Source organism: Oncorhynchus mykiss, chromosome 2 (assembly GCF_057628025.1).
Source record: "Oncorhynchus mykiss isolate SJ-2025 chromosome 2, ASM5762802v1, whole genome shotgun sequence".
Classification (NCBI taxonomy): domain Eukaryota; kingdom Metazoa; phylum Chordata; class Actinopteri; order Salmoniformes; family Salmonidae; genus Oncorhynchus; species Oncorhynchus mykiss.
The window spans coordinates 10,559,052-10,586,922 of NC_143023.1; the positions used below are offsets into that span (position 1 = coordinate 10,559,052).

General features: G+C 42.1%; 3 protein-coding genes across 10 annotated transcripts; 1 reads left to right on the plus strand and 2 right to left on the minus strand.

Annotated features, from left to right (window-relative positions):
• Window positions 1-74: 74 nt before the first annotated feature.
• LOC110506763 (serum paraoxonase/arylesterase 2) lies at window positions 75-11,512 on the minus strand. Of its 7 annotated transcripts, none has more exons than XM_090188267.1 (9): window positions 11,139-11,328; window positions 10,584-10,654; window positions 10,346-10,401; window positions 10,055-10,223; window positions 9,706-9,832; window positions 9,203-9,403; window positions 3,937-4,018; window positions 3,667-3,795; window positions 75-848 (listed from the first exon to the last, which is right to left on the minus strand). In XM_090188267.1, exons 1-9 carry the CDS (start codon window positions 11,213-11,215, stop codon window positions 687-689), a joined length of 1,074 nt encoding a protein of 357 aa, XP_090044393.1. In that variant the 5' UTR covers window positions 11,216-11,328; the 3' UTR covers window positions 75-686. The 7 variants fall into 7 exon arrangements, with proteins under 7 accessions (XP_090044393.1, XP_090044385.1, XP_090044375.1 ...); XM_090188259.1 differs by lacking the exon at window positions 3,937-4,018 and adding an exon at window positions 8,755-8,836; XM_090188249.1 differs by lacking the exons at window positions 3,667-3,795; window positions 3,937-4,018 and adding exons at window positions 8,115-8,243; window positions 8,755-8,836.
• LOC149984835 (uncharacterized) lies at window positions 845-3,244 on the plus strand. The gene is made up of 2 exons (XM_090188150.1): window positions 845-987; window positions 1,144-3,244. The coding sequence occupies exon 2, from the start codon at window positions 1,226-1,228 to the stop codon at window positions 2,891-2,893; it is 1,668 nt and encodes a 555-aa protein (XP_090044276.1). The 5' UTR covers window positions 845-987; window positions 1,144-1,225; the 3' UTR covers window positions 2,894-3,244.
• Window positions 11,513-12,789: 1,277 nt separating the features above from the next.
• On the minus strand, window positions 12,790-26,237 carry LOC110520732 (casein kinase II subunit alpha). Of its 2 annotated transcripts, XM_090188187.1 has the most exons (16): window positions 26,076-26,237; window positions 25,492-25,577; window positions 24,685-24,781; window positions 24,379-24,453; window positions 23,172-23,300; window positions 22,919-23,030; window positions 22,691-22,792; window positions 21,829-21,879; window positions 21,658-21,717; window positions 19,865-19,948; window positions 19,501-19,611; window positions 19,232-19,333; window positions 18,083-18,183; window positions 17,531-17,679; window positions 15,278-15,367; window positions 12,790-14,317 (listed from the first exon to the last, which is right to left on the minus strand). In XM_090188187.1, exons 5-16 carry the CDS (start codon window positions 23,270-23,272, stop codon window positions 14,214-14,216), a joined length of 1,167 nt encoding a protein of 388 aa, XP_090044313.1. In that variant the 5' UTR covers window positions 23,273-23,300; window positions 24,379-24,453; window positions 24,685-24,781; window positions 25,492-25,577; window positions 26,076-26,237; the 3' UTR covers window positions 12,790-14,213. The 2 variants fall into 2 exon arrangements, with proteins under 2 accessions (XP_090044313.1, XP_090044323.1); XM_090188197.1 differs by lacking the exon at window positions 26,076-26,237 and having other exon boundaries at window positions 25,492-25,586.
• Between the last annotated feature and the right edge of the window lie 1,634 nt (window positions 26,238-27,871).

A 27,871-nucleotide genomic window follows, 5' to 3' on the forward strand; every position in this document is an offset into this window, starting at 1 on the left:
TGCTTTGTCATTACCCCCCCCCCCCCCCCCCCCCCCGAAAAACATTCCCCCAAAGATCGATGATCAACAATATGTCAAAGTAAAATAATGAAATATAACTGTTTAATCAATACAAATAGTCCACCATTTTCGACAGTGTGCAGGTCTCTCATCTTTTCCAGTATTCTTATTTTGACTCCTACGCACCTGGAACAGACACTATTGAGTACTAAGGAACTTAAAAGAGCGCAGACGGCCTCTTATCATTTAACATAATTACACATGCCATGCATCACAGCAATTGCAGTGTTATATTGTGGCAACCATGTGGAATATTTATACTTTTCAATCATATTACACCAGACAAGATGTACTATACAGAAACAGCACAGACTTTGAGAACAATACAGTTTGAGTGTCATTACTGCATCTATATATACACACACAGACTTTGAGAACAATACCGTTTGAGTGTCATTACTGCATCTATATATACACACACAGACTTTGAGAACAATACCGTTTGAGTGTCATTACTGCATCTATATATACACACACAGACTTTGAGAACAATACAGTTTGAGTGTCATTACTGCATCTATATATACACACACAGACTTTGAGAACAATACCGTTTGAGTGTCATTACTGCATCTATATATACACACACAGACTTTGGAAATCAGATGTCCGGAAGGAATCATTGGCTACTTCAGATCACAGACCAGGGCTTTGTGGTAGACTGTTCCTATGAGAAGCTTTCCTTCATAGGGAGCTGCTACAGAGGATCCTATGAGCACACTGCCATCATCAGCATAGACCTGAGTCACCACTGGCTTCTCATAGTGGATGTCCTGAATCCTAATGACCTATAAAACAAATTATGATAAAGAAAACCAATTCAAGCTTTTGGTACATGGGCTGTGTCCCAAATGGCAGCCTATTCCCTATACAGTGCACTACACTACTTTTGGCCAAGGCCCATAGGGAGTATACTCTATAGGGCAGGTATTCCCAAACTGGGGTGATATATACTCTATAGGGCAGGTATTCCCAAACTGGGGTGATATATACTCTATAGGGCAGGTATTCCCAAACTGGGGTGATATATACTCTATAGGGCAGGTATTCCCAAACTGGGGTGATATATACTCTATAGGGCAGGTATTCCCAAACTGGTGATGTGATATAGCGAAGCACCTGAGTGAGTTGGGTGTGAAATTACGCAGGTACTTTCCCGAAACGGATGACACAAACAACTGGATTGGTTATCCCTTTCATGCCCTGCCTCCAGTCCACTTACATGCCCTGCCTCCAGTCCACTTACATGCCCTGCCTCCAGGCCACTTACATGCCCTGCCTCCAGTCCACTTACATGCCCTGCCTCCAGTCCACTTACATGCCCTGCCTCCAGTCCACTTACATGCCCTGCCTCCAGTCCACTTACATGCCCTGCCTCCAGTCCACTTACATGCCCTGCCTCCAGTCCACTTACATGCCCTGCCTCCAGTCCACTTACATGCCCTGCCTCCAGTCCACTTACATGCCCTGCCTCCAGTCCACTTACATGCCCTGCCTCCAGTCCACTTACATGCCCTGCCTCCAGTCCACTTACATGCCCTGCCTCCAGTCCACTTACATGCCCTGCCTCCAGTCCACTTTCATGCCCTGCCTCCAGTCCACTTACATGCCCTGCCTCCAGTCCACTTACATGCCCTGCCTCCAGTCCACTTACATGCCCTGCCTCCAGTCCACTTACATGCCCTGCCTCCAGTCCACTTACATGCCCTGCCTCCAGTCCACTTACATGCCCTGCCTCCAGTCCACTTACATGCCCTGCCTCCAGTCCACTTACATGCCCTGCCTCCAGTCCACTTACATGCCCTGCCTCCAGTCCACTTACATGCCCTGCCTCCAGTCCACTTACATGCTCTGCCTCCAGTCCACTTACATGCCCTGCCTCCAGTCCACTTACATGCCCTGCCTCCAGTCCACTTACATGCCCTGCCTCCAGTCCACTTACATGCCCTGCCTCCAGTCCACTTACATGCGCTGCCTCCAGTCCACTTTCCTGCCCTGCCTACAGTCCACTTACATGCCCTGCCTCCAGTCCACTTACATGCCCTGCCTCCAGTCCACTTTCATGCCCTGCCTCCAGTCCACTTTCATGTCCTGCCTCCAGTCCACTTTCATGCCCTGCCTCCAGTCCACTTTCATGTCCTGCCTCCAGTCCACTTTCATGCCCTGCCTCCAGTCCACTTTCATGTCCTGCCTCCAGTCCACTTTCATGCCCTGCCTCCAGTCCACTTACATGCCCTGCCTCCAGTCCACTTACATGCCCTGCCTCCAGTCCACTTACATGCCCTGCCTCCAGTCCACTTACATGCCCTGCCTCCAGTCCACTTACATGCCCTGCCTCCAGTCCACTTACATGCCCTGCCTCCAGTCCACTTACATGCCCTGCCTCCAGTCCACTTTCATGCCCTGCCTCCAGTCCACTTTCATGCCCTGCCTCCAGTCCACTTACATGCCCTGCCTCCAGTCCACTTACATGCCCTGCCTCCAGTCCACTTACATGCCCTGCCTCCAGTCCACTTACATGCCCTGCCTCCAGTCCACTTACATGCCCTGCCTCCAGTCCACTTACATGCCCTGCCTCCAGTCCACTTACATGCGCTGCCTCCAGTCCACTTTCCTGCCCTGCCTACAGTCCACTTACATGCCCTGCCTCCAGTCCACTTACATGCCCTGCCTCCAGTCCACTTTCATGCCCTGCCTCCAGTCCACTTTCATGTCCTGCCTCCAGTCCACTTTCATGCCCTGCCTCCAGTCCACTTTCATGCCCTGCCTCCAGTCCACTTACATGCCCTGCCTCCAGTCCAATTACCGATATCTGAACAAGAGAGACTCATAAACATTGCAACAAGCGGTTCTGTGAAAATTGAATTTAATCAGAAGCCACTGCCATATTTCTGGATTTGGCTGCGCTCAGAATATCCTGCCTTGGCAAATCGTGCTGTTAAAACACTGATGCCCTTTGCAACCACGTACCTATGTGAGAGTGGATTCTCGGCCCTCATTAGTATGAAAACTAAATAAAGGCACAGATTGTGTGTGGAAAATGATTTAAGACTGAGACTCTCTCCAATACAACCCAACATTGCAGAGTTATGTGCATCCTTTCAAGCACACCTTTCTCATTAACCTGTGGTGAGTTATGCACAATTTTCAATTAACAAATAAGGTTTAATATCTAAGATGGTTAAATAAAAAATTATTAATTTGATTGACTATTATTATATTATTATTGACTATTATTATATTATTATTATTTATATTATTTATATTATTATTTGTGCCCTGGTCCTATAAGAGCTCTTTGTCACTTCCCATGAGCCGGGTTGTTACAGAAACTCACACTCATTCTTATGTTTAATAAATGTATCGTATAGTGTGTGTTTGGCAGGCTTACAATGGTGGCAAAAAACAACATTTGAGAGTGTGCTGACCCTGGTGCTAGAGGGGGGGTACGCAGCTGGAGGTTGAATGTTTGAAGGGGTACGGGACTATAAAAAGTGTGGGAACTACTGCTATAGGGAATAGGGTGCCATTTGGAACTGAGATCAGAGTGAATTTATTCCTATAATATAATAGAACTAGAGAGGACATGGTAAATGACGTACTAACCTCAGATCCAGGTAGATCCTCAGGGTCATATACTGCTACCTTTGCTCCATTAGGGTGACAACCCAGCCATAGGTCACCTGTTACATGGTCCACCTCGATGTTGTCACAGAGAGACCCAACGGCTACAGACTGGTTGGAGACAGACATCATTAGGAATGTGATGGCTGATTGTATTACAGCGGTTGGACCATCTATAGAAACAATACTAAATATAATATTATGCCCGTAAAGAAGTTTGCGTTCATATTTGATGTAGTGAAAAAGTTTTACCTTGACATGTACCAAGTCTTTGTTTTTCTTTATCTCAAAAACAGCAATCTCATGGTCCAAAATAGCAGACACATATAGATACCTGTGGGGGGGAAGAACACATTTATTATTTTACTGCATAACACACTTCCAAAGAGCACAACCGATTTGTACATTTTAAACTGTTGGATTCTCAATTGTGTAGACTTTACTACAATTGTGGAAACAAAGAAGGCAAAAAACAAAGAAATCCGTGTGCAAAAGGTGGGTGTGTTGTGTACAGGCAGAGTGTAATTGCACAGTTGAACCATGGGGCGCGCTGTAGTTTAGCAATTCCTAGAGGGAGGTCAAATCTGCAGTCCTAAAACTGTGATCCCCGGGTTCATGATAATGATATTGTCCACATCACTTGTTTGCTGCTTTTCAGACAAATGAGTTGACAACTAAACAACAGTTGAGACTTGCACGCCAAATTAGCGGCCCGCATTTAATGTAAAGAAGTTAACACACTTGTGAAGAATACAATATTCAGTTACATCACAACTGAATCTAGTTCACTTTACAAAGAGGGTAGAAAACATAAAATACTGGTTTTCCATGTCAAATCAGTGAGATGTACCTGTAATTGAACTTTAACCTCTACGCAGGGGTGTAAAGTACTTAAGTAAACATACTTTAAAGTACTACTTAAGTCATTTTTTGGGGTATCTGTACTTTACTATTGATATATATTTTTTAAACTTTTAACACTACATTCCTAAAGAAAGAATGTACTTTTTACTCCATTGAGTTTACCTAACACCCAAAAGTTACATTTTGAAAGCTTAGCAGGACAGGAAAATGACCAATTCACACACTTATCAAGACAACACATGGTCATCCCTTCTGCCTCTGATTTGACGGACTCACTAAACACAAATGCATCTTTCGTAAATTATACCTGAGTGTTGGAGTGTGCCCCTGGCTATCCATACATTTTAAAAACAAGAAAATGGGGCCGTCTGCTTTGCTTAAAAGAAGGAATTTGAAATTATTTACACTTCTACTTTTTCTTTTGATACTTAACTATATTTTTTTGCAATTACATTTACTTTGGATACTTAAGTATATTTATAACCAAATACTTTTATACTTTTACTCAAGTAGTATTTTACTGGGAGACTTTTCCTTTTACTTGAGTAACTTTCTATTAAGGTACTTTTACTCAAGTATGACAATTGGGTACTTTTTCCACCACTGCCTCTATGGGATCGGTCCCCCCCACGGGACAGTTGAAATAAAGAGCGCTAATGTGATTAGCATGACGCTGTAAGTGTTGGTCAATCTCTTCAACAGATGATCAGGTCTATATAATTATCAAACATACATTAGAAATGGAAAGGAAACACAGACTCTTAGTTTAAGTATTAAAATACTCATTTTAGTAATACAATTGTAGGCAGAAGTTGGTACAGAGTACAGTATAACAGTACATAATAGTTCTCCCCAAGTTCTGCAAAATGTGTAAGACTCATATAGCCTCTCCCAGTCCTCCTTGCATGAGTTTCCCTGGCAACAACATTTTAATAAATCTAACCTCCCTCTGACAGCAGTAACCATCTTATCAGCAATTAAAAGCTCAGAAGTGGGTTTAACTGAAACTTGACCTGTCATCACAAGTATGAACGAGTGTAAGTATCTTCTGATAGGTGGCTGGTTTCATCAGGTCTGTGACAGCCTTGTGTTCTCAGAAAACCAGATAACCACGGTGGGATCCAGACAGGAGGAGTCTGAATGTAGACGCCTTCTGATAGTGTCTGAAGGTCACATCACTCAAAAACAGATTTTAACACACACACACACACAGAGGTCTCCTGAAGAGGAGACCTTACAGTTTACCATAAGATAATTTATTAACCCTTTAAAAGGTATAAGGCCTTGGTTTAACCCTCTTCATTAGTAACAAGAACATTTCCCAGGACATGTCTTATATGGGCAAAAAGCTTAAATGTTTGTTAATCTAACTGCACTGTCCAATTTACAGTAGCCATTACAGTGAAAAAATACCATGCTATTGTTTGAGGAGAGTGCACAACAACAAAACATTTTTTATCACAGCAACTGGTTTGATATATTCACCTCTGAAGGTAAATAACATACTTACATTCAGAATCTTGCTCTGATTTGTCATCCAGAGATAAAATGTAGCTTAGTTTTGTTTGATAAAATCCATTTTTATATTAAAAAACATCACATCTAGATGTGTGAAGGTTGGTGTATTTTCTGTAGGGAAGCTAATTATCCATAATTTATGACATTCCTAGAAGTGTGTAAACTTACATTTTTTATTACCATATCATTTTTGTATGTTCTCTATAGTTATGTTAATTGACCAATTCGGCAAATTTGGGCAGACTTGAAACAACATTTTGAACAGTAATGCAACGGTTCATTGGATCAGTCTAAAACTTTGTACATACACTGCTGCCATCTAGTGAAATTGCACCTAGACTCCTAAGTGAGATATTGGCCTTTCTATTGCATTTCAAAGATGCAATAAAAAATACATGTTTTTTTCCCCCTTTGTATTATCTTTTACCAGATCTAATGTGTTATATTCTCCTACATCAATTTCACATTTCCACACACTTTAAAGTGTCTCCTTTCAAATGGTATCAATAATATGCATATCCTTGCTTCAGGTCCTGAGCTACAGGCAGTTATATTTGGGTATGTCATTTTAGGCAAAAAAAAATAACAGTCAGATTATTCTTATCAAGTCATTTCTCCTGTCATTTATCAACTTTTATACAACATTACTATGTATTGTATTGTTACAGGTCTTGTTCAGTGCACCAGCGTTATCTTTGACATATCATTTTGTCAACTTTATTGCAAATCTAACTTCCTGTGATTAGACAGAGCATGCAATGAATGAACTTTAAAATATCTTTTTTTACTTATCAACTTGAACCCCACAGGCCACGGCAGAATTCAGTATGGCACAACATTGAGGAATTTTCAGCTAGATATACAGCCTCTTAAAGAAGAAGTTACAGGTCTGTGAGAGCCAGAAATCTTGCTTGTTTGTAGGTGACCAAATACTTATTTTGCACCATAATTTGCAAATAAATTCATTAAAAATCCTACAATGTGATTTTCTCATTTTGTCTGTCATAGTTGAAGTGTACCTATGATGAAAATTACAGGCCTCTCTCATCTTTTTAAGTGGGAGAACTTGCACAATTGGTGGCTGACAAAATATTTTTTTGCCCCACTGTATATTATGTAGAACAGACATCCCTCCCTGTCATATAGAGTAAGGAATCTTGTTAACTCTATTCATTGCATTTCCATCTGCAACATTCAGTATGTTGCACACTTGCACTCTTCCGACCACAACCCACGTCGGAAGCCTGTTTTCTACATAAAGCATTGGCTACTGGTCTACCTTGGCTAGATCACAGACCAAGGCTTTCTGGTAGATTGTTCCAATGAGAAGCTTTCCTCCGTAGGGAGCTGCTACAGAGGATCCTATGAGCACACTGCCATCATCAGCATAGACCTGGGTCACCACTGGCTTCTCAGAGTGGATGTCTTTAATCTGAATCACCTGTGAAAACAATATCATGAAATGTAGATGTATACCAGACAGTGAGCATTACAGAGAAAGACACCCACCCCAGGTCCAGTCCAAGTCCACTTTAAGTCCACTCAATGTCCACTCCAAGTACACTTTAAGTCCACTCCAAGTCCACTCAATGTCCACTCCAAGTCCACTCTAAATCCACTCTGAGTACACTCCAAGTCCACTCCAAGCCCAGTCCATGTCCACTCTAAGACCACTTTAAGTCCAGTCCATGTCCACCCCAAGTCCACTCTAAGTCCACTCTAAGTCCACTAAGACCACTTTAAGTCCACTCTAAGTCCACTCTAAGTCCAGTCTAAGTCCACTCTAAGTCCACTCTAAGTCCCCTCTAAGACCACTTAAAGTCCAGTTCATATCCACTCTAAGTCCACTCTAAGTCCATTGCGCTTGTGTGTTTCCTCTCATACAGTAGTTGGAATGTACTGTAGTCCAGCAGCTTTTACAATAGCATAGTAGAGGCGTGAACATGTGAAAACAATATTGGTGTATAGTACAGAGATACACTGCTGGTATATGATCCAGAAAGCAGTTCACTCAGGAAGTTTCAATAGCACACGGCAGGTGTACGAACCTCAGATCCAGGAAGATCCTCAGGATCATTTCGAAATAGTTTCCAGCCATTAGGGTGACAACCTATCCACAAGTCGCCAGTCTCAGGGTCAACATAAATGTTGTCAACAAGAGAGCCCACTTCCACGACCTGGTGACAAAGAATAATATCACGTATGCTATAAAAATAAAGAGAGTCACACACTCTATATATATAAACTCCCAGTAATTTATTGGGTAAAACACCTAACGTTTCGGCATCACTGTGCCTTCTTCAGGGCGCCTGAGAGCAGAGGGTGCCTTCTTCAGGGTGCTTTCTTCAGGACACAGTGAATGCCAAAACATAGTTTTTTTTACCCAATAAATTACTGGGACTTTATATATATTCGGTGTGCGACTCTCTATATTTTTAGACATAGTTTATTCGCCGTTAGTCAGCACCTCTACACTAAATCATTTTCTTTGGGTGTGCGCCAGCTCATGCTTTTTAAAATAATAATATCATGAAATGAGTTTTAAAGAGCCTATTCTGGATTCAGATACACAAGCAATGGGAGAGAATAAACACATCAGATTTAGGCTTTCAACAGAGCAGCATGTTTCAATAGTCCATTTGACTATTTACCAGGTGTAAAACAAATCTGCCATTCCTCATATTTTACCTTTACTGGGGCCAAACCATTGCTTTCCAGTCGCTCCAAAACATGTATGTTGTGGTCAAATAAGTCAGCCACATATATGTGCCTACATGAAAACATACATAGTTGTATGTTACATAACATCACATCAACAGACCTTATCATGTCAACATGTGATATCCACTCTATAATCAAACACGTAACAGGTTTGACTGCCCATATGGACAGGATTATTGAACTGTGTGTACACAGGACAGTACTCAAAGCGCATTGAAATTCTTTGTGTAATGTCATTATTTTTTTAATTGTAATTTTATTGAGTACTTTATTCTTTTAAAAACATGTCATACTGGTCACCAATGGGAATCAAACCCACAACCCTGGCGCCATGCTCTACCAACTGAGCTACACGGGACTGAATACTTGAATAGCGCTATAGAAGTTGAATACATTATTAATCTAATTATTGTACCTTTTGTCAGGTGAGATGTTGATGCCATTGGCCATGTAGAATCCCTCAGCCACTACTTTGACCTCTTCAGGGCTGTAATACACAACGTTAGACCAGGGCTGAGCCAGAAGTACCTCCAGAGTATTCAGAGTGCCTCCACTGAAATAGTGATCGTTGGTGGCATAGAAGCTCTCCACTCCCACAGCCACAATGTCATTCACACTAAGAGAAAACCACAGATCAACTTAAATCACTATTTACTCTAAATGGCATATTTAAGAACTGTTGGTTGCATAACATGACAAAACAAAAATTATCATTAGTTTGTGCTCAGTTCAAATATCCCTAATTTCTCCAAACTCTCAGTCTTGAGAGTAGCCAAGTTTAAGAGGATAGGCTACATTTCCATATTGTTACCATGTAATTAACACTTTTAGCCCTGCTGTAATATGAAACTCTACCGACAATCTAGGTAACAAACCAAATTGGTTTGAAGCAATGACATGACTTTAGCTCTTGCATACCTGTGAAGGAATTCATGCTTTATGGTTTTCACATAGACAAGGGAGTGGTCCTCCTCAACAAACAGAAAGATCTCCACTTGTGTTTTCTTTTGAGGGTGATTGACCACAAACAGGTATACTGAGTTATCTGGAAAGTGGAGAAAAGATTCAGCTCAATCAATTGATCCGTCTTGTGTTTTTGACAGTTCTCTTTTCACACAAGAGACGATTGGGAAGGGCAGCAGATGCATTTCAAAACCTGTTTGCGTCCCAAAATGGCACCCTATTCCCCATATAGTGCACTACTTTTGACCAGAGCCCTATAGGGAATAGTGTGCCATTTGTGACACAGATTATGGGTTTTATTTACCCGTCTCATCTGTGTATACACTGATTCCATGTGGATTGAAGGAGTCCAGGTCAAAGCCTCTCCCCATGCGGAGCTCCACTGGTTTCATCCTAGAATCTTCACTCATATCAAGGGTGTACATCTTTCCAGGGTCATCTGAATAGGACGGCAACACAGGATCCTTCAAGCCCTAGTAATTCCAATAATATTAAGATTAATATTAGGATATGTTGATAGCCTAATACATTTATTTACGACTACATTTTTTATGTTGCGTGTTTCATATAGGGCCAAGTCAATGTTGTAACTCACAGTGCTAATAATAGCAAGTCCATTGGGAAGTATTGTGAGGTCCTCTGATCCGTACTCTGTCAGAAATCAAATCACATGTGTTCAGATACGGCTTTACAGGCAAATAGCGTTGTACAGTTACTTCATATAATACCATTGAACATGTGGCATAGAGCTCATGGAAAGGCATGCCTTTTATATCCATGCCAGCACTATTAAAGTTCCCCATGTCCTGTACATTCATGTGTACTGTACGTACCAAGGCTTTTGATTGGATGGCAGTTTGGGAGGTGGGTTTGGACAAGCTTTCTGGAAGCAAGAGTCCTTTTCCTGCAACATGTAAAATAAGGTTCATAGTTACATCCCTTCAAATGGTTATAATAACACAGAATAACACTGCAGTTTTAACACTGTAGTTATGACTTAGGGCATTTTTATGTGTCTATGTACAAACAATCATAAATATAGCCTAGTCAGCTATCACATTTAGTATAGCCTCAGACTACTGTAACTTGAGCAGTGAGATCAGATTTGCTTGGCGCACAGCATTGCTGTTTGTCAACAACATCCATCAATCTCTCAATTTATAAATTCAGAAAAGTGAAAATAACCCAAACCATTATTACTCAGTAATAAAGCACTGGCTAATAAAGGAAAGTTAAATAGAAAAACCGGCTTATATCGCTTGCTGTCAACAAAACAACTTTTTGAGGTTGCTAGCAAAAACACTAAATTGGCTAGCTAGCTACTATAACAGCTAGCATGCAATTTTATTACAGCTAAAAAAAGCTACAACTACATAAACACAGCCTACCTTAAGTTAATAATTCTCTCTCCAAGAAATGCTGATAAAGCAGCAACAAAAAGTGATATGACAACCAGCTTCCCCATTTTGAATAATTAGATAGTAGTAAATTGAGCAACTTTCGAGATAACTTCACATGTTCTGTTGAAGACCTGCCAGTCTCCGCCCCGCCCGGAGGCGACCCGTCTCCCGCAGACACTCACTGAGCGGCAACAGTGCAACTGTAGTTGATGTCAAATGTTAACACGAGCAGTGGCTGATGTCAAATGTTAACACTGAATGTGTGCGATGTGCATTCATTCCAATGTTGTGTAGAAACTCCGGATGCCTAACAGGGAGCGCTTTATTGAAGCCATCTTGGTATTCCTTCTCCGTTGTACTTTTTTTTATTTTGGTAGCTATAGAAATGCATGTATTAATGTCTACATTCGTTTGTGACATTTTTATTCTATTCCAGACACCTTCATACATACTTTTAAATAATATTATGTGAGCTAAACATACAAATACAAAATGAAAAATATATTAAAACATTTCCATAGTTGTTTTTTTAGTACCGTTACTGTCCACACAAGAAAAAAAATACATAAATACATGCAATTTTTTCCTTGAAACATTGAATTGAAATACTGTAGAATTCCATTCATTCCTATGGAGGACTGCTCCCACTGGGGAGTGCTAATGTGGTGGCTTCAAAGCCTCTCAATGGCCAATAGGAGAGGGTCAGCAATCCAGGGCTTAGATACATTATTAGTGCATACACTGATGTCAGTGATATAGTAGACTTTTCCTTGGTACCAGAATATTACCTTACATTATAGGCTATTCAATCAATTACAGACTCTCCCCCCAGAACCAATAGAACATATTTCAGGACAATAGTGAATTTGATTTTAAAATCTCAATCTGCACATGAACAGCTGAAATCACTCATAGAACAGAATACAACATATCCTGTTATCAATGCAGTAGTGGAAATCAATAATAATATATCCTGGTATCAACGCAGTAGGAAGGTGGCGATAGGTCACCATGCAACAATGCTCAGTGTGTAATACTGTTGTGTTGGAAACATTTTTTGGCTTTTTTCCTTGAGACAAATAAAATGCGAAGTAACCCAATTAATTACTCCTTCTTGAACACCAAAGTACTCATTCTCACTTAAATCTGTTTGCAAGGTCCAAACTATTTGATATTTTAGAAATTCCATGGCATTAGTGCCAGTGAATTTAAGCTTCAGTGGCGCAGTGGTCTAAGGCACTGCCTCTCAGTGCTAGAGGTGTCACTACAGACCCTGGTTTGATCCCGGGCTGTATCACAACCGGCCGTGATCGGGAGTCCCATAGGGTGGCGCACAATTGGTTACTGCGTCATCCGGGTTAGGGGAGGGTTTGGCTGGGGTAGGACGTCATTGCAAATAAGAATTTGTTCTTAACTGCCTAGCCTAGTTAAATAAAGGTTAAATAAAATAGAAAACATTTGTTGTTTAGACTCCATTACATAATAGTTAGGCTGGGCTAGTTGAAATAAATTAATCTGTCTGTGTTGCTTGTACACCAATCTAACCGTGCATATATTTCCCAGGGTTTCTACAGCATCAATGTCTGTACATTTCACAGAAAGAACAGAAAACAAACAATGATAAAGGACTATTCATACCTGCCTGTTTAAAATTGTTTATTTATGAAGTCGATTTTTTTTTGCAAGTGATAAGACTCCTCCCAAAATAAAAACAAAAAGTTACAAAATTGCCTATGTATTCAAAATCATGTGTAAGAGACCGCATTAAAAAACAAACAAACATGTATACAGAAGTAAAAGTAACACCAAATTGGCAAACTATTGACCCTGTGATAGTCAGCATTTGGTGCATGCAACCTAACAGTTACTGTAGAGTATCTACAGATGTCCAATCCAAGTACGATAGCTTCTAACAACTTCCAAACACCGGTAACTCCTGCACTTAACAGTAGTGTGTGAGCAACTATCCAGCACTGCCAAGTGGGGGCTACATCAGAGAATCCTGTCTCGTTTTGTGAAGTTGTCTACAGGTTCAGTGTATTGCAACAGCAGGAATCCCCAAACAAACTGTTTCAAGCTAGACTGTATATTTGGGACATACAAAATAAATGTTATTATCCATTCTCTTCTTCTTCTTCATCATGTCTACATTGTATTAGAATTCCTAGACCAAATCATCCAGACAGGTGTGACAAATAAAACATGATGTCAAGTCCAGATCTCAAAATATAACTGAACAGGAAAAAGCAATTTCAACATCTTTTCTCTGTCATTCTTCTCAACGTAATAAAAAGGAAACCCACTGGCCAGGCCAACACATAGTAGAGGGTGGGGTGGGCTGAACCGACCCACGGGCCCACACAAACATAGGTGAGGAGGTCCCATGAGGAGGTGGTGGTTTCAGGGCTGTGCCCCGGCAGCCGCTGGGAGGAGGGGGTGGAGGTTTCAGGGCTGTGCCCCGGCAGCCGCTGGGAGGAGGTTTCAGGGCTGTGCCCCGGCAGCCGCTGGGAGGAGGTGGTGGAGGTTTCAGGGCTGTGCCCCGGCCGCTGGGAGGAGGGGGTGGAGGTTTCAGGGCTGTGCCCCGCCAGCCGCTGGGAGGAGGTGGTGGAGGTTTCAGGGCTGTGCCCCGGCAGCCGCTGGGAGGAGGGGGTGGAGGTTTCAGGGCTGTGCCCCGGCAGCCGCTGGGAGGAGGTGGTGGAGGTTTCAGGGCTGTGCCCCGGCAGCCGCTGGGAGGAGGTGGTGGAGGTTTCAGGTCTGTGCCCCAGCAGCCGCTGGGAGGAGGTGGTGGAGGTTTCAGGGCTGTGCCCCGGCAGCCGCTGGGAGGAGGGGGTGGAGGTTTCAGGGCTGTGCCCCGGCAGCCGCTGGGAGGAGGTGGTGGAGGTTTCAGGGCTGTGCCCCGGCAGCCGCTGGGAGGAGGTGGTGGAGGTTTCAGGGCTGTGCCCCGGCAGCCGCTGGGAGGAGGTGGTGGAGGTTTCAGGGCTGTGCCCCGGCAGCCGCTGGGAGGAGGTGGTGGAGGTTTCAGGGCTGTGCCCCGGCAGCCACTGGGAGGAGGGGGTGGAGGTTTCAGGGCTGTGCCCCGGCCGCTGGGACTTGTGGGGCCAGAGTGTTGGGGGCAGAAATGACAGGTGATCCAGCGTTGTTAGCCAGTGCCTTTGTGGAGGTGATACCTAGAAGAGATAGTGGACACATTCTCACCAATGACTTCTACTGTCAGTACACTTATTGACAGGAAGTAAAAGAAGAGAGCAGGGTGATCTATGGTCAGGAGTAGGGAGTAGGAGCTGTGGCGGTCACGAAATCAGCCGGTGATTGTCAAGCAAATAACTGTTGGTCTCACGGTAATTGACCGTTAATTAACAAACACATTTAGCATCTTCTGGCTTCCACACATCGCCTTCAGGCCACTGATGCAGATGTTAGGGACATTTACATTGTAAAAAGTCTAATAAATATAGCCTACATCCTCACAATAAATCCATGATTTATTTTAGACAGGTCTAAAGCCAGGTAGGCTGGCTGGCATGAAAATGTAAATAAATGTTGTAAATATAAACTATGTGCTTAATATTAGGAAAGTTGAGAAATAAAGTAGGCCTAGCCTATAGAAAGCTGACGGGATCCTCCTCTATTTAGTAGAGGCCATCACTCTGTTTTCTCGCACAATTGCATAGCCTACAGAAATGTTGCGCACCATGAGCTCCCATGAAATGTTTAATTAGATTTTCGATTACATTTGCATTGATGTCAGAGTGATTAGAGGGACAATAGAGTGCGGAGTACCAGGCAGTTAGCAAGTTTGGTAGGCTACTAATGACCAGCAGCAGCATTAGAGCTTGGAGAAGTCTAATTACTGTGACTAAACGGTCATGTGGAATTTGACTGCCGGTAATATGATCACTGCAACAGCCCTAGTCAGGAGTACTCACCATAGATTACAAATAAAACACTGGTGTTGGGAAACCATTCAAACAATATACAAAGTGTAATGATAACAGCACATCTTCCCAGGGAGTGGCACCCTATACCCTAAAGAGTGCACTACTTTTGATAGGGCCCAATAGCACCCTATACCCTAAATAGTGCACTACTTTTGACCAAAGACCAAAATGCAGTGTTGGATGACTTACCTGCCATCATACTGGAAGAGCTGACTGGAGTGGAGCTGGTAACTATTCCTCCAGGAGTGCTGCCCCTTCCCTGATCTTTAACAACGGAGTCTGGCATCAGAGAGAGAGAGAGACAATCAGATATCTTCTAAATCAACACTCATTAACCCAATCCACCGACAGCTATGATACCAACACTCATTAACACAATCCACCGACAGCTATGATAGCAACACTCATTAACCCAATCCACCGACAGCTATGATAGCAACACTCATTAACACAATCCACCGACAGCTATGATACCAACACTCACTAACACAATCCACCGACAGCTATGATACCAACACTCACTAACACAATCCACCGACAGCTATGATAGCAACACTCATTAACCCAATCCACCGACAGCTATGATACCAACACTCACTAACACAATCCACCGACAGCTATGATACCAACACTCACTAACACAATCCACCGACAGCTATGATAGCAACACTCATTAACCCAATCCACCGACAGCTATGATACCAACACTCATTAACCCAATCCACCGACAGCTATGATAGCAACACTCATTAACCCAATCCACCGACAGCTATGATACCAACACAATCCACCGACAGCTATGATACCAACACTCACTAACACAATCCACCGACAGCTATGATACCAACACTCATTAACCCAATCCACCGACAGCTATGATACCAACCCAATCCACCGACAGCTATGATACCAACACAATCCACTGACAGCTATGATACCAACACTCACTAACACAATCCACCGACAGCTATGATAGCAACACAATCCACCAACAGCTATGATACCAACACAATCCACCGACAGCTATGATACCAACACAATCCACCAACAGCTATGATACCAACACTCACTAACACAATCCACCGACAGCTATGATACCAACACTCATTAACACAATCCACCGACAGCTATGATACCAACACTCATTAACACAATCCACCGACAGCTATGATAGCAACACTCATTAACACAATCCACCGACAGCTATGATACCAACACTCATTAACCCAATCCACCGACAGCTATGATACCAACACTCATTAACACAATCCACCGACAGCTATGATACCAACACTCATTAACCCAATCCACCGTTAGCTATGATACCAACACTCATTAACACAATCCACCGACAGCTATGATACCAACACTCACTAACACAATCCACCGACAGCTATGATACCAACACTCATTAACACAATCCACCGACAGCTATGATACCAACACTCATTAACACAATCCACCGACAGCTATGATACCAACACTCAAACTCTCTGACGTCAAGAACAGACGTGTCTGAGCGTGTCATCTCTGACCTAGGTGTCCCATGTCACCTGGTTCCTCCGCAACACGCCACTTGCTTCCAGTCGAAGCTGGCATCATCTCCAAGACCCTGATGCTTGCCTACGCAGCAGCAAGAGGAACTGTCCTTCCCTACCATCAGGCTTATTTGAAAACCCTAGATCCCAACCCAAGCCCTCTGTTCCACCACCTCTGGTCTATTGGCCCTCCCACCCACACTTCCGAGGGAAAGTGTACTTGATATGATTGTGATAACTTGGTGAGACGACAATACATCTTGAGATGAATGCACTAATTGTAAGTCGCTGTGGATAAGAGCATCGGCTAAAGGGTTAAAATGTCAAATGTATACTGTAGTCACATGAACTCCTCTGAAGAAACTGTAAGTATCTGTTAAAAAGCCGTCTGCTTCAATGTGTTCAATGGCTGCAAGAGAATCCACTCAATATGAACCTTCTTCTTTTAGCAAGTAATTAAAAAAGAAAAGTGTATTGTATTGAGGCATAATTTAGCACCACAATCTTAAGATCAAGCGAGGATTTTAGCACTTAAACATTCAGTTAGGCGTCTTATGCAGCAGGCCTATATCTAGAAGTCTGAGTGGAGGCGGAGGGGGAAACTCACAGAAGTCTGTGTGGAGGCGGAGGGGAAACTCACAGAAGTCTGAGTGGAGGCGGAGGGGAAACTCACAGAAGTCTGAGTGGAGGCGGAGGGGAAACTCACAGAAGTCTGAGTGGAGGCGGAGGGGAAACTCACAGAAGTCTGAGTGGAGGCGGAGGGGAAACTCACAGAAGTCTGAGTGGAGGCGGAGGGGAAACTCACAGAAGTCTGAGTGGAGGCGGAGGGGAAACTCACAGAAGTCTGAGTGGAGGCGGAGGGGAAACTCACAGAAGTCTGAGTGGAGGCGGAGGGGAAACTCACAGAAGTATGGATGTTCCATGGCCTCCCGGGCCGTGAGGCGAGCGTTGTGGTCGTAACGCAGCAACTTGTCCAGGAAGTCCAGAGCCTCGGTGCTCACCAGGTGCTGGTTCTCACTGTGCACAAACCTCTCCCACCTCTTACGGGAGTGTCTGGAGAATGGACCAGGAGAGAGAGGTCAATACATAAAATCAAGTCAACGTTCACTCAGAGTGTAGACTCACAAAGTTCTCTCAATACACTTTACAAAGAAGTTTTGGGGAAAAGGAGACAACAAAAAAATGAACAAGTCATATGAATAGATGGAAAGAGACTGGTGGCCAAATGGATTGTACCCATGAGTACTCTGTTAAATTGTCATGCCTGAGGGGCCGTTCGCCGTTCAACTCTTTCTGTTAAATGGGTCAATATATTGGGCATTATCAACCTGAATTACTCAAGGCAGGGGTCAGGTATAAATTGACATTCACATTGTGTATTTGGACCATTTAGTAATACATTCTGAAGCCCAGTTCTGTTGAAGTAATCTGACGATGAAATGTTGGATATTCTTACCTGCCCAGAATGTCATTAAACCGCGGGTCTAGTTCAATGTTGTACTTGTCGATGTAGTCATACAAGTCCTCTGTGCCGAGGACTTTAGCAATCCGTACGAGCTGTAAAACACAAACAGAACATTTTAGAGGAAAGACAAACTAAAACAAAAGCCTAAGGCCTAAATCTGGAATTCAACTGGCAGTCAAGTAAGAGGGCTAGAAGTATGCACTAAATATCAACCATCAGCCTTGTTGTAAAGACTGTCGTCTCATCATGATCAACACATTGTTTCAGTCAAGTAAGGGGGCTAGAAGTATGCACTAAATATCAACCATCAGCCTTGTAAAGACTGTCGTCTCATCATGATCAACACATTGTTTCAGTCAAGTAAGAGGGCTAGAAGTATGCACTAAATATCAACCATCAGCCGTGTTGTAAAGACTGTCGTCTCATCATGATCAACACATTGTTTCAGTCAAATAAGGGGGCTAGAAGTATGCACTAAATATCAACCATCAGCCGTGTTGTAAAGACTGTCGTCTCATCATGATCAACACATTGTTTCAGTCAAGTAAGGGGGCTAGAAGTATGCACTAAATATCAACCATCAGCCTTGTAAAGACTGTCGTCTCATCATGATCAACACATTGTTTCAGTCAAGTAAGGGGGCTAGAAGTATGCACTAAATATCAACCATCAGCCTTGTAAAGACTGTCGTCTCATCATGATCAACACATTGTTTCAGTCAAGTAAGAGGGCTAGAAGTATGCACTAAATATCAACCATCAGCCGTGTTGTAAAGACTGTCGTCTCATCATGATCAACACATTGTTTCAGTCAAGTAAGGGGGCTAGAAGTATGCACTAAATATCAACCATCAGCCGTGTTGTAAAGACTGTCGTCTCATCATGATCAACTTGATTGTTTCAGGGTTGTTCATCAGCACTGAGAGACTCAATTCTTCTCGCCTGATTGTAGATAAACCAAAACACTCAACCAAAATACTTACTTGTAATCCTACAGAAAGTTGCAATTCAACTGGCAGTCAACTAAGAGAGCAACAAGACATCCACTTGATAGCTCAAATCAGTGCTGTTGTAGTAGAGACTGGTGCACCAGGATTCAATATCAAGACAAAGTGATCAGCATCATGAGAGACAATTCTACCTGGTCGTAGTTGTCGTGTCCATGGAAGAAAGGCTCCTTCCTGAAGATCATGCTGGCCAACATACAGCCCAAACTCCACATGTCTAAACTGTAGTCATACATCTGACATAAAGAGAGAGGGGGGGGGGTGAGCGCTGTGCTTAAAACAACAATGACTACATTACTGTACCAACTTACACCTACATTATTATAACTACATTAATGACATGCTACTATAGTTTGTTTCATGTTTATAACTAGTCTTGTCAGACTGTATTGAGTGGTCTCACCTGGTAGTCTACGAGCAGCTCAGGTCCTTTGAAGTAGCGCGAGGCCACTCTCACATTGTACTCCTGGTTAGGGTGGTAGAACTCTGCCAAGCCCCAGTCGATCAGGCGGAGCTACAAGAGAATAGTCATTATTGCCTGTGTTTTTTTAGTTAATAAGTTCTAATTCCTAATTCTGAGTTCTAGTTCTATGATAATAACAATATTAATACACAGGTCTTATATAGAGCTTTTCTAAAACCCAAAGACACTTTACAATAAGCAACAATAAGGAAACAAAAACGTCTAACAAAGTGGGCTGGTTAATTATGGTAGTGATCCAAGCTATAGTAACAGAATGAATGAAAGGAGGAGCCTGAATCCATACCTTTCTGTGTTCATGATCAATCATCACATTGTGTGGCTTGACATCTCTGTGCATGATCCCCATACTGTGACAGTAGTCAAGGGCCTGAGAAGAAACAATTAGGTCTTGGTTTAAGCTAACAGTCTAAATGCGAGATGTATCATTGGCATCTGAGATTTGATTTATTAGGATCCCCATTAGTCGACGTCAATGGAGACAGTTAGTCTTACTGGGGTCGGACATAACAACAGACATTACAGACAAAATACATATATTTAAAATCATTAACATGTAGTGTGTGTGCATCTATCAGTTACACATACATGTCAGTACATACACACACCAAGTAGGTTAGGTCACATGTCAGTACATACACACACCAAGTAGGTCACATGTCAGTACATACACACACCAAGTAGGTCACATGTCAGTACATACACACACCAAGTAGGTCACATGTCAGTACATACACACACCAAGTAGGTCACATGTCAGTACATACACACACCAAGTAGGTCACATGTCAGTACATACACACACCAAGTAGGTCACATGTCAGTACATACACACACCAAGTAGGTCACATGTCAGTACATACACACACCAAGTAGGTCACATGTCAGTACATACACACACCAAGTAGGTTACATGTCAGTACAAACACACAACAAGTAGGTTACATGTCAGTACACACAACAAGTAGGTCACATGTCAGTACAAACACACAACAAGTAGGTCACATGTCAGTACAAACACACATCAAGTAGGTTACATGTCAGTACAAACACACAAGAAGTAGGTTACATGTCAGTACATACACACACCAAGTAGGTTACATGTCAGTACAAACACACAACAAGTAGGTCACATGTCAGTACAAACACACACCAAGTAGGTTACATGTCAGTACAAACACACAACAAGTAGGTCACATGTCAGTACAAACACACACCAAGTAGGTTACATGTCAGTACAAACACACATCAAGTAGGTCACATGTCAGTACAAACACACATCAAGTAGGTCACGTCAGTACAAACACACAACAAGTAGGTTACATGTCAGTACAAACACACAACAAGTAGGTTACATGTCAGTACATACACACAACAAGTAGGTCACATGTCAGTACAAACACACATCAAGTAGGTCACGTCAGTACAAACACACAACAAGTAGGTTACATGTCAGTACATACACACAACAAGTAGGTTACATGTCAGTACAAACACACAACAAGTAGGTTACATGTCAGTACATACACACAACAAGTAGGTCACATGTCAGTACAAACACACAACAAGTAGGTCACATGTCAGTACAAACACACAACAAGTAGGTTACATGTCAGTACAAACACACAACAAGTAGGTCACATGTCAGTACAAACACACAACAAGTAGGTTACATGTCAGTACAAACACACAACAAGTAGGTCACATGTCAGTACAAACACACACCAAGTAGGTCACATGTCAGTACATACACACACCAAGTAGGTTACATGTCAGTACAAACACACAACAAGTAGGTTACATGTCAGTACAAACACACAACAAGTAGGTCACATGTCAGTACAAACACACAACAAGTAGGTTACATGTCAGTACATACACACAACAAGTAGGTCACATGTCAGTACAAACACACAACAAGTAGGTCACGTCAGTACAAACACACAACAAGTAGGTTACATGTCAGTACAAACACACAACAAGTAGGTTACATGTCAGTACAAACACACACCAAGTAGGTCATATGGGGGAGAGGCGTTGTGCAGTGAGGTGTTTGTGTTTTTTGAAACCATCCCTTACCTTCAATATTTCAAACATGTAGAACCGTATGTCGAAGTCTGATAAAGTTTGATACAGTTGCTGATATACAGAGAAAAAAAATGTATCAAAATGAGATGGCTGGACATTGGTTCAGAATGTGAGGTTTATTAGAATTCTGTACAGACAGATGAACATGGTCTCTCTCCTCACCTTGAAATCAGTGTTGTTGACATGCTCAAAAACCAGCGCGGGAGTTCGAGACTGAGAAGACATAAGAAAAGGCATGAGGAACTACAATAACTACAATCATTCACTCCACCAGAACACAAAAAATACATTTGAAAAAAAGAAGAAGAAGAATCAGGATGGTAAAACGTTTTCAATGTAAACTCAAATGATTAAAACCAGGTTGAAAGTAGAAAAGTGATATATTTTAAAATAAGATAATCTTTGACAACTAACAACCACCAAAATAAAAACTAGACAGTCAGGGAGAATATATATATATTTTTTTAAATGACATGGCATTGATTTTATTATAATATTTGAGTCTCTCAGATAGCATAAGAGCAAGGCATAAGCCATGGCAAAATGTGGAGAATTACAGGAAATTAGCTTTAAAACTGCACATCTTCTCACAGCCGTTTCCAAAATGTGGTGAATTGCAGGAAATTTGCTTTAAAACGGCAATTGTTCTCTCCACCCAATGACAAAATAGGTATAATTGCAGGAAATTAGCTTTAAAACTAGTGATGCACCGATATTACATTTTTGGCCGATATCCGATATTTTCCTCGTCAAAAAAAACAATACCGATATTTAACATTTTTGCGGCCTTTTAAGCATTCTAGTACAGTTAAATAGTTAACACACACACACATGGAACTTTGCCACAGCTGTTGAAAAAAATCCTGGGGGAAACTGGATGGAGGTAGCTGAACATTGTTTCTGCTTAGTGATTGAGCAACAGCCATTGTAAAAAAAAAAAAGGCACACAAAAAACAAGCATGTGGTTGTGTTATGATTCACACTTTACAGACGTATAGAAATTAGGATCATGAGCTCCACTCACCACAGGATCCTTGACGATATCTAAAAGTGAGATGATGTTGGGACCGCCTCGCAAGTTTTCTAGAATCTTGATTTCTCTCTTGATTTTCTTCTTTTTGACTGGCTATCGACAAACATAACAAAATACCATCAGGACTTCATACAGTACGTCTCTTTGGCGAGGAGCGAAATTTGAGTCAGTGGATAAAATGCCAATACTAAAATCAATTAAAATTAATATGGTACCAACCTTGAGTATTTTGACAACAACCTTCTCATTGTTGGTGATATTTATGGCTTCAAACACCTCACTGTATTTGCCTCGTCCTAGTTTGCGCACCAGCTGGTAGTCATCTTGGTTCCTACATAGTCAAGAGAATTGGCAAGCAATGTGATGGCGTGACAATTTCAGCTAGGTAACACCAACTAGAATCTAACACACATATCAGAACATGCAACAGAAAACAATGTGTTCAGCTTTGAACCACACACGCACTACGTACCCCCATTCCACCACATGGGACTCGTAGTCCCAGTACTCCCGAGGCCTCTGTGTGTTTACATCAGGGTAAACTCGAGAGCGGCTTGGGACAGAGCCGGACATATTATACACAGGATGTTCTCTGGATCACCTGGGACAGAGAAAATAGACACACCTATTATAATAAAAACAAACATGATAGGGGTGGTGTATGTGAGTCCACATCGCACTTTAATGTCATTTTTTGCCCCCCCCGAAGGGGAATGTAAATCATTCACTTTTTTTTTTTTTTTTTACAGTAGTTACATAGCAAAACATCAAATAATTTGGTATACTTTACATCTAGATAGACAGTACTTATACATTATAAATTGTGTTTTAGTCATAACTATTATATAACATGAGCTTTTAAACCCACCCCTCAGCTACTCTCAGTCCATCCCACCTATCTCCCTAACCCCACCCCTCCAGTACTCTCAGTTCATCCCACCTATCTCCCTAACCCCACCCCTGAGCTACTCTCAGTCCATCCCACCTATCTCCCTAACCCCACCCCTCCAGTACTCTCAGTCCATCCCACCTATCTCCCTAACCCCACCCCTGAGCTACTCTCAGTCCATCCCACCTATCTCCCTAACCCCACCCCTCCAGTACTCTCAGTTCATCCCACCTATCTCCCTAACCCCACCCCTGAGCTACTCTCAGTCCATCCCACCTATCTCCCTAACCCCACCCCTCAGCTACTCTCAGTCCATCCCACCTATCTCCCTAACCCCACCCCTCCAGTACTCTCAGTTCATCCCACCTATCTCCCTAACCCCACCCCTCAGCTACTCTCAGTCCATCCACCTATCTCCCTAACCCCACCCCTCAGCTACTCTCAGTCCATCCACCTATCTCCCTAACCCTACCCCTCCGGTACTTTCAGTCCATCCCACCTATCTCCGTAAACCACCCTCTGATGATTTCCATGTGCCATTTGTCAACTGTGCTGTTTCTAATAAATTCTGAACCTATCTAATCGATATCAAGAAGATCCATATAAGCAACATCTATAACCATAGATGGACAATTACGTGACTGATTGAAAGTAATGTAGACTAATGAATAATTCTGTTTGGCATACTGTTGGCATCAGGTCTCGCTGTCTCGCTTGACTTGGCACAGTAGGCCTATAAGACAGTGTGATTGATCACTGTGTGAATGATTGATCACCATGTGAATGGTACCTTGGAGGTTTCCTCCAAGCTGCAGGTGACAGGTGGGGTCGCTGCAGAGCTGATGCTTCGTTGGTTTGGTAGAGGCTGCAGGATAAAACACACAACTAGATGTTAGTTGGCTAGCTACATATTTTAGTCAGGTAGCCATCATGATATGGGCAGGTTTCCCAGACACAAATTAAGACCAGTCTTAGACTAAAAAGCCTGCTACATGGAAATTAATTAAGTACAGGACTAAGCTTATTCTGTGTTTTGGAAATCGCTGATATACTGGTCAAAAAAATGTAAGATAATAGTTTGCTAAAATCAACAAACCTGATTGTTGTAGTTGTTAAGGAGTACATCCAACCAGTCTAATCAGGGGGCACCGGGCTCAGTAGAGTCATCACTAGGATTCCCACTGTCATATGTCCTGTTGAAAGACATACATGTGATTGATTTAGTACAATACTTGGCCAAAGAGTCTCGACTCAACCTCTGACTTAACTCAAAAACCTGTCACTGCTTACGAGCTTTATTTCTATGGTATTGTTTACCGGTCTGTCAAGTGTCATTCACTGAAACCGATCAGAAACATCTGTGGTGCACAAAGCAGTTTCATTATGATAACCAGTGTCCGGCTGGGACCCACACGGTTTAATAATCTGTGGTTAAACTCCCTCGAGACAGTCACACACGCACGAGCCATGGCCTGCACATGTAGCCAATGATGAACTGCAACGCACCAAAAGCCGGATGGGAATACTAGGTTAGCTAGCTAACTAACAAGCAAATGTTATCTATAGTTATATTCACGAAACATGAATTGCTGGGCAGGTATTTATCTATAAATGTTAGTAAATTGTATTAGCTGACGTGGATACGTTGAAGATTGCTAGCTACCACAAGCCAGAAAATATGATTTGTTTTCAGAAGAAAAAAAGTGATAACGGAGTGCATTAGCGAGGCAACTGGCTGACAACGCCTTAGCTAACATTCTGTGGGCTACCTTGATAGCTAATGGTAGTAAAGCTAAACATAGTTATCTATGCTTTAAGAGTATTTGTCTTATATGCAATAACATGCAAAGTTGACTCAAAACAATGGCCATCTCACGTAGGTAAATAAGCTAACGTGTATTACCTCTCGACGTTGTTGGGACATCAATATGGCGATGCTTGGTTTAGCGGCAATGTGCACCTCCATTCCTGTGAGGGGCGCTGTGCTTTCTTTGTGTGGAAAATGGGAGAGCGAAAACACGAGGCTGTACTTCTCTGAAAACCCTTACTGACACCTAGTGGTTAAATGGGAGAAACTCTGTGTCACAATTAAATCCTAATTATGTTATACATATTATATATCTATTTTTCACAGTGCGCCACATGCCAGAAGTTTCGACATTAGATGGGTGGTGTATGCGAGTCCATATCCACATCGTACTTTTAATTTATTTTTTGGGGGGGCCAAAAAATACATTACATATACATTATACATTGTCCCACTTCGAAGGTCAAAAACAAACTTTGTTTTTACAGCTTTTTCTTTTGTTGTTACATGTAAATCACACACACACATTTTGTACAGTAGTTATACAGCAAACATAAAGTAATTCGATATTTTGATATATATTACATCTAGATAGATAGTACTTATTAATTAAAAAAAATTATAGTCATAACTATTATAGAACATAACCCCAGCACTCAGCTACTTTCAGTCCATCCCACCTCTCCGTTAACCTCCCTCTTGTGATTTCCATGTGCCATATATTTGTGCAGTTTCACATAAATTCTGAACCTATCTAATCATATAGATTGTAAATTAAAGATAAATATTCTTACTAAAGTTATTATTATATTGTTGATTGACTATGGTCGTACTTCCTCCTTAGTTATTTTCCACAATATATATCAATCTTCTCACTGGGACAAGACCAATGATGTTACAGACAGGGACAACGCACAACGGAAACGGTGCTGTTCTGATTGGCCAATTGAAAAACGGGGAGGGATTGGGTTGTGGGTTGGGGAACGCTCCACTGCCCTTTCGTCACTCATTGTTTCAAGCCACACCCTACTACACTCACTAAGCGGAGAAAGCGTACCTCAACGTCTGTTCAAGAATGTTGAAATGTTGAATGTTTTGAAGAAACGTGTGGTTCAGTACAAACCGTCACACTACCTAGCTACTGTTTAATCGAACTGAATGCACCCCAGGTATGTATGACGTTCCGGACCCATGGACATCTAACTAATGCATAACTCCAAAACATTAGTATTTTATTAGAATTCCCATTAGCATCTGCCAAGGCAGCCATTACTCTTCCTGGGGTCCAAACATGAACAAAACAATACATCACAACAAAACAATAGTCTACATCATAAATAAAACACATAACACAATACATTGTGCACTATACACATTTGCATATCTGCTCCACCTTTACAAATGTACAGTACAAAATGTACAATATTACAACAATACAATATTACAATGTGTGGGTGTGTGTCTCTTCACAGTTTGCATTGTGCCTTGAGGTTTTGTTTTATCTGTAGGTTTTTAAATCTGATTTTATTGCTAGCTTGAATTACCTAATGTGGAGTAGAGTTCCATGTAGTCATGGCTCTATGTAGTACTGTGTGTTTCCCAGCCTCTGTTCTGGATTTAGGGACTGTGAAGAGACCACTGGTGGCATGTCTTGTGGGGTATGTATGGCTGTCTGAGGCGTGTTAGCTGTTTGAACAGACAGTTCGTTTCAGCACGTCAATACCTCTCACAAAATCAAGTAGTGATGAATACATTCTCTCCTCCCCTTTGTGCCAGGAGAGATTCACGTTGATTTTCTTGATATTAGCCCTCAGTGTACATTTAAGGGCGAACCGTGCTGCTCTGTTTTTGGCCAATTGCCTATGTCCATCTTTGCAGCATTTGATCATATAACTCGGCAGTAGTCCAGGTGTGATAAAAACACATATGTATGATATTAATTTGAGCCCGTTTGCTACAGCAGGAAATGAATCCTGCAGCAACAGAAAATGTTTCCCCGGCTATGTGTTTGGCGCCGACAGAGATGAACGCTTCGCGTTCTTAGGAAACTATGCAGTATTTAGTTTTTTTACAAATTATTTCTTACATTGTTACCCAGGAAATCTTAAGTCTTATTACATACAGCCAGGAGGAACTATTGGATATAAGAGCAACATCAACTTACCAACATTACGACCAGGAATACGACTTTCCCGAAGCGGATCCTCTGTTTCGACCACCACCCAGGACAATGGATCGGATCCCAGTAGGCGACCCAAAACATCGGCGCCGCTGATGCCTCACAAGTCCTCAACTGGCAGCTTCATTAAATAGTACCTGCAAAACACCAGTCTCAAGTCAACAGTGACGAGGCGACTCTGTGATGCTGGCCTTCTAGGCAGAGTTCTTCTATCCAGTGCCTGTGTTCTTTTGCCCATCTTAATCTTTTCTTTTTATTGTCCAGTCCGAGATATGGCTTTTTCTTTGCAACTCTGCC

Excerpts from the sequence above, each read along its gene's own strand:
- LOC149984835 (XM_090188150.1), top strand. The coding sequence starts at position 1,226 with ATGACACAAACAACTGGATTGGTTATCCCTTTCATGCCCTGCCTCCAG.
- LOC110506763 (XM_090188209.1), bottom strand. The coding sequence starts at position 11,215 with ATGGGGAAGCTGGTTGTCATATCACTTTTTGTTGCTGCTTTATCAGCA. Across the intron at positions 10,402-10,583 it reads CCATCCAATCAAAAGCCTTG|AGTACGGATCAGAGGACCTC; the intron begins GTACGTACAGTA and ends GATTTCTGACAG. Across the intron at positions 8,244-8,754 it reads ATGGTTTGGCCCCAGTAAAG|GTCGTGGAAGTGGGCTCTCT; the intron begins GTAAAATATGAG and ends CTTTGTCACCAG.
- LOC110520732 (XM_090188187.1), bottom strand. The coding sequence starts at position 23,272 with ATGTCCGGCTCTGTCCCAAGCCGCTCTCGAGTTTACCCTGATGTAAAC. Across the intron at positions 23,031-23,171 it reads TCCCATGTGGTGGAATGGGG|GAACCAAGATGACTACCAGC; the intron begins GTACGTAGTGCG and ends TTGACTATGTAG. Across the intron at positions 19,612-19,864 it reads TTGATCATGAACACAGAAAG|CTCCGCCTGATCGACTGGGG; the intron begins GTATGGATTCAG and ends ATTCTCTTGTAG.